Source organism: Brassica oleracea, chromosome C4 (assembly GCF_000695525.1).
Source record: "Brassica oleracea var. oleracea cultivar TO1000 chromosome C4, BOL, whole genome shotgun sequence".
Taxonomy (NCBI): Eukaryota; Viridiplantae; Streptophyta; class Magnoliopsida; order Brassicales; family Brassicaceae; genus Brassica; species Brassica oleracea.
Window position 1 is genome coordinate 13,167,883 of NC_027751.1, and position 10,756 is coordinate 13,178,638.

General features: G+C 36.0%; 1 protein-coding gene across 1 annotated transcript; it reads right to left on the reverse strand.

Moving 5' to 3' along the window:
• Positions 1–8,693: 8,693 nt before the first annotated feature.
• On the reverse strand, positions 8,694–9,754 carry LOC106340889 (LOB domain-containing protein 12-like). The gene is made up of 2 exons (XM_013779724.1): positions 9,489–9,754; positions 8,694–9,252 (listed from the first exon to the last, which is right to left on the reverse strand). Exons 1-2 carry the CDS (start codon positions 9,648–9,650, stop codon positions 8,848–8,850), a joined length of 567 nt encoding a protein of 188 aa, XP_013635178.1. The 5' UTR covers positions 9,651–9,754; the 3' UTR covers positions 8,694–8,847.
• Between the last annotated feature and the right edge of the window lie 1,002 nt (positions 9,755–10,756).

The following is a 10,756-nucleotide window of genomic DNA, read 5'->3' on the forward strand; positions in this document are numbered from 1 at the left end:
GTCTGAAGAGATGGCCAAGGATTTAAGGTGGCACTTTGGCAACAAGAGCACCGATGGGAACCTTCGTCATCCTGTTGATTCAGTGACATGGGATCAGATGAATGCTAAATACCCTACATTCGCAGCCGAAGAAAGGAACCTCAGGCTTGGACTTTCAACAGATGGATTCAATCCATTCAACATGAAGAATTTGATGTACAGTTGCTGGCCTGTTTTGTTGGTGAATTATAACTTGCCACCTGACTTATGCATGAAGAAGGAGAACATTATGCTTTCATTGTTGATTCCTGGTCCACATCAGCCTGGTAATAGTATAGACGTGTACTTAGAACCCCTCATTGAAGATCTTAACAGTCTGTGGAGCATTGGAGAGGCAACCTACGATGCTCTTACTCGATCTACTTTTACTCTTGCTACTTTGGACGATCAGCGACTTTCCAGCCTATGGGAATCTTGCAGGCTGCAAAGTTAAAGGTAAAATGGGGTGTCCGTTATGTGGGAAAAATACATATAGCAAGTGGTTGAAGTTCAGTAGAAAACATGTGTACATGGGCCATAGAAAGGGTCTGCCACCAAGTCATAGTTTTAGAGGCAAGAAGAAATGGTTTGATGGAAAAGCTGAACAAGGGAGAAGGGGAAGAATATTAACTGGTCGTGACATTTCTCAAAACCTGAGAAATTTCCACAATGATTTCGGAAATTTCAAACGTTCTGCAAGTAAGAGAAAAAGGGTTCAGTGTTCTGCTGATGTAGGCTCAGATTCTGAGGTTATACCGAGTGAATCAGAGGAAGATGAAGAGGAAGAGGAAGAAGTACTAGTTGATGAAGATGAGTTATCTAGATGGAAGAAGAGGTCAATCTTCTTCAAGCTGCCTTATTGGGAGGTAAGATGCTTACACTCTTTTACTTAAATGGTAATTCCTTGATATTGTCTGATGGTTAACTTAAATGTTATGTTATCTTTCTCTCATGATAAGGAACTCCCGGTTAGGCACAACTTAGATGTAATGCATGTGGAGAGAAATGTTGCTCCGAGTTTAGTTTCGACGTTGTTGCACTGTGGGAAATCAAAAGATGGTCTTGCGGCTCGCAAGGATCTTGAGGACATGGGTATTAGGCCGGAGTTGCATCCTAAAATATAGGGTAAACGAACCTATCTGCCTCCAGCACCGTGGTCTTTGTCAAAAACAGAGAAGAAGATCTTTTGCCGGCGTCTTTTTGACTTCAAAGGGCCAGATGGATATTGTTCTAACATATCAAGAGGTGTTTCATTAGATGACTATAAAGTCAGTGGTCTGAAATCACATGACTACCACGTCCTGATGCAACAACTTCTGCCGATTGCACTTAAAAGGTTGCTACCTAAAGGACCGAGGCTTGCAATATTTAGGTTATGCGCTTTCTTCAATCTGCTGTATCAGAGAGTCATTAACAGGGAGAAGCTTCTGGTTATGGAAGCTGAGATTGTTGAGACTCTGTGCTTGTTTGAAAGATTTTTTCCTCCAAGTTTGTTTGATATCATGCTCCATTTGACTGTGCATCTAGGAAGAGAAGCTCGGCTTGGTGGACCAGTCCACTTTAGATGGATGTACCCTTTTGAAAGGTATGTTATATATGTATTTTTAAAATTTTGAAGCCCTATTTTACTTACCTATTTACATTGATGTTTTATTCAGGTACATGAAAGTTCTCTAAGACTTTAAATCCTGCAAGGCCCGAGGGATGCATTGCTGAGTCTTATCTAGCTGAGGAATGTATCCGGTTTTGCAGTGAGTTCCTGAAGAAGACAACAAATGTCCAAGAGAAAGTAGATAGAAACATGGAGTATGAAAACAATTCTATCTTAGAGGGTCGTCCGATATCCAGTGGCACTACCTTTACTCTCACATAAATGGAAAAGAGAGTTGCACATCTAGCTATCATCCAAAATATGGCTATCGTCGAACCATATGTAGAGTAAGTATCTTAATTACTTTTCATTGTTTAGGTATATGTATAATCAACTATTTGATATACTCATTTTGGTTTTCAATCTGTTACAAGTGCGCATCTTCAGTATTTACAAGACACAGATGAAAGATGTTTTCGAGATGCATCAACGTTATAGAGTATGCATACTAAACATTTTGCATCGTGGCTTAAAGAACATGTATTTGTATTTTTTAAATTTCCCTTGGTTATGGTGTGCCTACTGCTTTGGTGTATGACTTGTTATTACTTTATCAGGCGCCACTTGATTCAACCGAACATGAAGAAACACTTAAGTGGATAGCTTATGGGCCTCGTTGTTCTGCAAGGTTGTACACAGGATTCATAGTTAATGGATAGAGGTTTCACATAATATCAGTTGATAGGAAAAGTCAGAATAGTGGGGTTTATTATGAGGCTACAACAGTTTGTAGATCGAGTGCCAAAGATACATCTCAGGTCGTCGATTTAGTATCTTACTATGGCAGAGTCACATACATCATCTTGATGGACTATAATGTCTTCTATGTTCCTCTGTTCCGGTGTCAATGGGCAGTATGGCAGAGTCACAGACATCATCTTGATGGACTATAATGTCTTCTATGTTCCTCTGTTCCGGTGTCAATGGGCAATAAAGGGTAATGGAGTGAAGATTGAAGATGGTTTTACACTTGTCAACATGAATCAAAGTCAAGCATCCTTTGCAAGTGACCCGTACATACTAGCATCTCAAGCAAAGCAAGTATTTTACTCTAGGGAAGATGAGTCATCAAATTGGTATATTGTCATGAGAGGTCCTTCTAGAAGATACAGTAAGCAAGATATTCGAGAGGGAAATGCAGACATTGGGCCATTGCCATCAAATTTTGACATGGATGTCGACATGGATGAAGCTGAGAATGCGAGAACTGATTGCGAAGGGATATATGTGTGAAATGTATCCTTATTGACTAATATCATTGCTTGTTTGTGTTGTTGTTTGCTTGGTCAAAATTTTCTGCTTGTATTTGTCTGGTGATGTCTGTGTTGTTGTCTCTGTGTTTTAGTGTTCTCTTTTGTATGGTGTTGACGTTGTCTTTTTAATAATGTGTCAGGTAAATTGAGATGGGACGTCCAAAGAAGAACAAACGGGGGAGGAAACCAGCAAATAAGAAACAAAAAGAAATAGATGATGACATTGAGTTCGTTGGTACATTTCAAACCGATGAACCAGGACAGGAGCAAGATCATGAAGTGGAGGAACAAGAAAATGATGTACAGGAACAAGAGCGTGAAGTGGAGGAAGAAGAGCATGATGTGCACAAAATAATTCAGATGGCAGAACCAGAGCATCGTAAAGACAATGAGGCTGAAGGTGAGGTCGAAGAAACGCAGGAGCCTGAAGTTGCAACCTCCCGTAAGAGAAAGCGTGGACCAACAATGATGAGAGATCTAGCCAAAGATCCAAATACCAGAGTTCATGTGGATTTCACTTTTATGGGAGAAGCTTATGGCCCTGGTTCAGTCAAGCTGTCTTCATATTTGGGTCCGTTGGTAAGAGAACACGTGTCTGTAACTCTAGAAAATTGGAAAAAGCTTACTGAAGAAGTGAAGACAGTCCTCTGGAAATCAGTCCAGATGACAGTTTCATATTCAATGACAACAACTCTGTTTCTGTAATTAACCAAGTTACTGATTATTGATTTGCTTTGAATGTGAGTGCAGGCAAGGTTTGAAGTTGATGAGGACTATCAAAGGGTTGCAGCTCTTAAGCAGATGGGAACCTTATGGAGATCATCCAAGTCACGCCTAGTTACCCAAATTAATGAAGCAGAGAATAACCAACAAAGGAATCTTCTCAGACCTAAGAATGTTCCTCCAACTGAGTGGCGAAAATTTGTGAAGCTGAAAACTAGCCAAGAATTCAAGGTATACATTTCAAATTGAATAAGATGTTTATTACAAGTGCGCTTACATTTTAACAATGAAATGCTAGGTTCTGAGTGATAACTACAAGGAGAGAAGACGCAAACAGATTCCTCACACTTGTAGCCGAAAGGGAATGGTTAGACTAGCATAAGAGATGGTAAGCATACTATCTTGTTGTTGTTTCCTTCATGTATATTATGGGTTTTGACATATAATTTTTACTCAGAAAAATAGTTCTGAAGATCCATCTGAAGTGTCACGGCTTAAAGTTTGGGTTAAGTCACGTACCAGAAAGGATGGAACTCCTATTAACACAAATGCCGCTGAGAAGATTGTGAGTTTAATACATCATCGGCTACTCCTATTTATATCGCGACATCTAATGTTTCTGCTTTGTTTTTGAATATACAGCAAAAAGCAGCAGAGCTTCTTAATGGTGGTGCGAATCAATCAACTGGTAAAAATGAAGATGAAGATACATTGGTCCAACTGTTAGGCCCTGATAATTCTGGTCGTATGAGAGCAATGGGCAGAAATATGAGTAAGACGAAATTAGCTTGCTTCAAAGTGAAGCACAAGTCAATTTCTGAAATGCAAGAGAAGCAAATTCATCTTCAGGAAAGGGTTAATGAGTTACAGGCTGAACTTGCGAGAGTGAAAAACCAGGTAAGACACTAATCCGTTAGTGTCTTGAGCATAAGAGTGTATAACATAACAATAAGCATTATGTTGGGTTTATGTTTCAGAGAGAAGACATTGAAGTTGGTGAAAACTCGGCTGCAAGAGTAAGTCAATAAGTTTTATGTTGTCTTTCTGGTCGGTTTCTTTTACACTTTAACATTTTAAACCTGGCCATTTAACAGACTGTGAACAAGACATCCTTGAAGAAGTGTCTTCTTATTGATTGGGCTGATGAAGATGGGAATGTTGGTGAGGGTCGTATCCTTTCTTCCGACCCCGATGACATAGTGAATGAAAGTCGTTTAGGCCCTTTGGATGCCAAAGTCTTGGTTGATGCTGCCACTGAACCTGAATCATTCCTATGGAGACCTGCGAGTAACATGTGCACAATGAAGGAAGCTGTTGGCCATGTCATTGCATGGCCTAAGAACAAATGTGTTGAGCTAGGTGTAGGGCTTGAACCAGAAGACATTGCACCACTGGTAATGGTATTTCTTACTCATTGTCATAGTAATTAAGGTTATGATTTTGCGTTTGATGAGATTGTTTTCCGAATGTGTTTGACATGGATCGAAAGTAAACTCTCTCAACAAATGCACACTACTGGATTTGTCTGATGATGCTGTAATTGTTGCTGAAGGCCGTTGGCAGACACAAGAAGCAAAAGCATTGGTTAATGGTATTCCTCTCGGACCAAAAGCGGTAAAAATCTTCTTAGATGTGGTACTTGAATCAGGGACATATTTGTGGAGGCCAACGATGGATCTGGCATACCTTGACGACTGCCTACACTCTTTTATATCATGGCCTGCTAGCAAAGTTGTCTTTGAGAACCCACCAGAAGCAACTAGACAACAGTCTCCTACTCCAAACACTGCTTCTTCAGTAGGAAACACAAGAGAGACTGGTATAAAAGTAGCATCTTTAGCTTCTAAGTCTCCCACTGGAAAAAATGAGAAAAACACTGCAAAGTCAGGAGCAACAAATATGGTAACACCTTTGGCTTCCTGTTTTATCAATGATCAAGTTATATATTAATTCTGCATTTTAAATCTTTTCAGCTTGTTCAAGGATCTGATTCTATAAAACCGAATCAGAAGTGCAAACTGATGGACATTGGTGGGAGGAAACAAGTGGTAGCTGAAGGTCGTGTGCATTCGACAGACCAAGATCAAATGGTCCACTTTGTACGCTTGGGTCCGAAAGCGGCTAGAGTTTGGGTGGATGCAGTGATCGTAGATGATGCACAAGTTTGGAGGAAATCTGATGAAATAGAGAGTTTGAAAGATGCACATGGTTCATCTATCGCATGGCCGATTGTTAAATTGGTCATCTTTTAAGCTGTAAGTGTTGTGCTTTGTGGTTAAACCTGCATATGTATGTTCTTAACTGATGACAGTTTTTCTTGTTGCAGTTTGCAAGGGGGAACGAAGAACTTAGGTCCAGACTTAGCTAGTTTAAGCTAGGCTAATCAACTTGATGTATTATATTATCTCTTATGACTATGCTTTGTGTTTTGAAACTGGTGTAATGACTTATGTATTAGCTACATATTTTATGAATGGATTTGCAGTCTTATGGCGTTTTTATGTAGAAATTAGATTATCAAAACAACCAAATCATAGCATTCAGATAAAATAACAATATCTAAAGAAAACAATTATAATCGCAAATCATAGCATTTTAAATTTAATACAAAATAAACTACTATAATAAATTCGAAGCTATTAAAAATATTAGTAATAGCACATATCAACTGCAATTATCAAAATATGTTATTGCTATCGTAGAAGTCCTTAGCATGGCACGAAATATGTATCGTAATCAATTTGTAACAAAAATAACTCGTGCCATATCATCGTTAATAATATCAACCACATATTGCTATCGTATATGCACATTTCGTAGCGTCACGGAAAAACGCTATCGTAGAAGGGGTATTTATGATGGCTGCCGTATACGTAGCATTTATGAATTCGCTATTAAACATCTAATATAGCATAAAACTCGCGCTAACAATGTACATATTTCTTGTAGTGTTTTCTTATTTTTAAGTGGTTTAGATTTTCTTAATTTCCTTTTTAGTTTTTTTAGTTTAAGCTGATATTATCATTCTCCTAATGTGGTTTGTCCAAGGAATCATGATTATACAAACAACGCCGAGGCTTTTGTGTTTTTCAGTTGGTGTCGAAAAAACTATTTTCGGAATTTATTTGATCGATCCAAAATCAGATTTTTCACAATCTCCAATTCTTCGATCGACTATATCCGTTAGCTCGTTTCAATTAATATATTTCTCATTAATTAGTCCAATACACTATTTTATTAACATCCTTATATACATATATATATATATAAGTAAAATTAAAGATCGCATATGCAAAGTATAAAATATGGTTTCTACTAGTTTTTTTTTTTTTTTTGAACACCTGTTTCTACTAGTATATCTTCAGTTAATTACATAACCAGAATTAGTTAGTCCTCCAACCGAAAGTTTGTTGAAATCTGCATAAATTAATTTTGATTTATGTAAAGCTTACATTTTTTCTGCCACTGTAATCAAACCATTCATCTGGAGTATTTCTCGGTTTTTAATTACCTTAGCTCTGACAGATTAAGAATACACTAGAGAACACATGGAGCAGATGCACGTCTCCGTGTAATTAAGTAGATGTATACATGCGTCTAACATACTAATTGGAGCATATCCCTGCAAAAAGAAGGATCTCTTAAGCAAAAAATACAGGAAGAATCCACAAAATAACAAAAATCGTATGCACAAGTCGCCAAATAAGAAATATTTTTGGTGGATTTTTTCAACTGTTCGCGGATTCCACTGATACGTGGCAGTCCGCGGTTGATTTTTTTTTAATTTTTTTTTTTAATCAGACGAAAAAAAATAATAATAATAAGAAATCCATTAAGGGTGTGTGATAATGATGCTCTTAGTAATGTATACATTTACAGTTCTAAGAGAATAGTAATGAGTAATGTTATACATTTGCATTCTAAAAGCATGATTAATGGATGTTTTTACGATGAGATTCTTAGTGTAATATAAAAAACGTGTTCCATATTAGAAAGTGTCAAATCTTGTTTTAAAATCTTCAAATGGATCTTTCCTGCTAATCATGCTCTAAGAGAGGGTTTCAGGCAAACGCACTAAAAAGAGTTTTGTTCCCTTGTAGGAAAAAACAGAAAGGTGTTACGTGTAAAATGTCAAGATATATATCATCCCAATAATTAGAATATTTATTATACATGTATGATGAGAATAAGACAGTTCTAAGTTATCTGGCTTGGTATCATAAAAAACAAGTTAAGAGCATTAAAACAATTAATTAGTCAAAAAAAAAAATTAGTAAAAAAAAAAGCATTAAAACAATTATATAAATATTTCACCAAAAAAAAATTATATAAATAATAATTTCTGAAGGAACTGATCAATTATTTTGAGTCATAAGATTCGTCTCTTTTTCGTGTTGACAGGCAATATTATAAATTTTCATCTACTGATCACATGAACACTAGCAATGGAGATAACATAATCAAATTCAACCCACCACCTCCTCTTTTCTAATCGAATTTATGAATTATAATTCATATGCTTAAAAAATGATAAGTAAAAAGGCAACAGCACAGGCGACTTTACGTTCTGACGTGTTGCTTATGATTAATCAAATCGGTCGGTCGAATGAATAAATCTATAAGTCAAACAAATTGTAAAGGTTGAATCATGTAGATTTGTTTTTGAATGAAATGTGGATTTCAATTTCAACTTCACTTTGTCGCAAGTAGAAAGAAAATCTACATTTAGTCTATATATATAGTAAAAAGTTATTTGCTTGTTTTTTTAGGAAAAATTTATTAAATAAACATCAAATATCTCCTTCTCTCAACTAGTTCAACGTAGTGTAGTTGGTTTATTGAAGACTTCTTTAGTAAAATGACAAATCATAAAAAAAATCTCGAAGACGTGAAGAAAACTAGACTGGGTTTGGAAATAGATCTATTTTTCACTGTTCAAACGATGTGAAGATGAAAAATAGAAATAGTGAACTAAATTAAGAGGGAAAAATAAAAACAGATCTCTAATTCTAAAGCTTCTATTCGAACGACATCTTATCACCATCACATGCATGCATTTAAGTTTTTGACTTGTACTATTACTTTCCTTACACGAAACTTGTTCCCATCTTCTCTTTTTCAACATAGCCAAGAAGCAAACTTGTCGAGACTTCACTGATGAGTTTTCGAAACAACAAGATTATATTACAATAATAGCTTAAGTCAAGTCCAAAGAGATTCTTGCTTCAGAGGGTCTTGCATTTGCATCTGCATTTGCATACTGTTTGGAGAAGCAAAGTTAGAGTTGAACTGCCGGGAAGACATAGCATAACCCAAGTTGTTATTACTGTTGTTGTTGCAGTTATCGATGTTGTTGTGTAGCAAGAGAATTTTATCGTCTTGGTCTAGTTCAAGTATTTGATGATGAGACTGTAAATTTGGCTCCTGTTGCATCTGGATGCAGAGAATCTCGGCCTGAGCTACTGCTAGTTGCATTTGAAGCTGTGAGACTTGATTTTGCAAGTAAGAGATTGCTCCTACGCAGCCATATACTGGATCTCTTACTCGTGCGTTTGCTTCGAAAACCAGACTATTCACCGCGTCAGCTCTTTGATGAACCGGTAGCTCCTGTAACAATTTGTACCAACCATGTAACCATTTTTGTATATAAACGAAGTTGCCATTATTAATTCTTATGTGTTCATATAGTTTTTAAGCATAATTCGTCAAACAGTTCAACGTAAATCTATACTATTAAAGAAGCATATGCAAAGAATGTTGAAAGCTTTCAACGGAATAATCTTTCATGGAAGAAAAAATAATAATATATAATATAGTTACTGGCAAATAGGAACGAATGGAACCTGCAACATTTTGCTGACGTTGCTTGCGCCGAAGACCTTATGAACAATGGCGAATTTGTGAGGATCGTCAGGAGGGAAATAAGGTGCAAAGATACAATCTTTTGCACAGCGTCGTCGAAGAAGCTTACACGAAGCACATGGTGATGATCCAGGACCTCCCATCTCTACTTTTATCACTGTCACGCCGGTCTTAGTTAACAAAGTAATTAAGTCGAATATTTACAGCTTAAGGATAGAGTTCTCTTTAAGTTTGTGAATATAGAAGGAAGAAATGAAAGCTTAGAGCTAAAGGAGATTGTCCGAGAGGTGTGTATTTATAATAGTTTTTTCAAGGCTTTGTAGGGAGCGAGCTAGGTTGGTGTTCACATGTGTTCATTTAATTTTAACATTTAAATGTTTGGCTTATAATAGTGTCTAAATAAGAAGTTACAATTATTAATTAAATTTAATTAGGAAATCAACCATCCTTAGTTATTTTTTGTTCTTCAGCGACAAAGTTATATTGCTTTTGTTTTTCATTTATCATTTTTCGTTTCTTTGTACATATTCTTTTGCTGGATCTATTTAGGTTTTGGCCATAAAATTGCTCCAACATCTTTTTTCTAGTTGTAGCTGAATGTTCTTTGTACATAAGTGGGGTTTACAACCTAGTGATGTATTTCATTCTACAATTAGGGGATGTATTCAATTAAAAGTTTTAGGTGATTTATGTGAAAATGAAAAATCCACCGTTATTGAAACATGAATTTAAAAAACTCATTTAAAATCTAGTGTTATTGAACTTGACATTTTATAAAGTACTATAAAATCCACTGTTATTGAAAATATTTTAAGTTGTGGAGTTTTAAAGTTTTAAAGTGATTTTAGAGTGTTTAGGTGGAATTTCTTAATTAAAAAAATTAAAACTCAAATCTCATGGTTTTAGGTGATATTTTAGAATAGTTTAACAAAAATCATTTTATTTTCTGTAATTTCTTAAAATCATCTAAAACCTCGTTAAAAAATAAATTACCTCAAATTTTAGATTGAATACACCCCATTTAGTTGTAATCTTATATGCTGATTTATGCAGAGTTTGAATATCCTTTTTATACAAAATACGTATTTTTCCTCAAAACATCCATAATTTGGACTATAGGATGAGAATACATACACATTACACGTTAATAGCCGATGGCATTAAAAAGGACGTGTTCAATGACGTTTTGACTCTGAGTGATAGGTACTGAGTGAGAACAATAGGGTGAATTAGGAAAACGGAGTGAGCA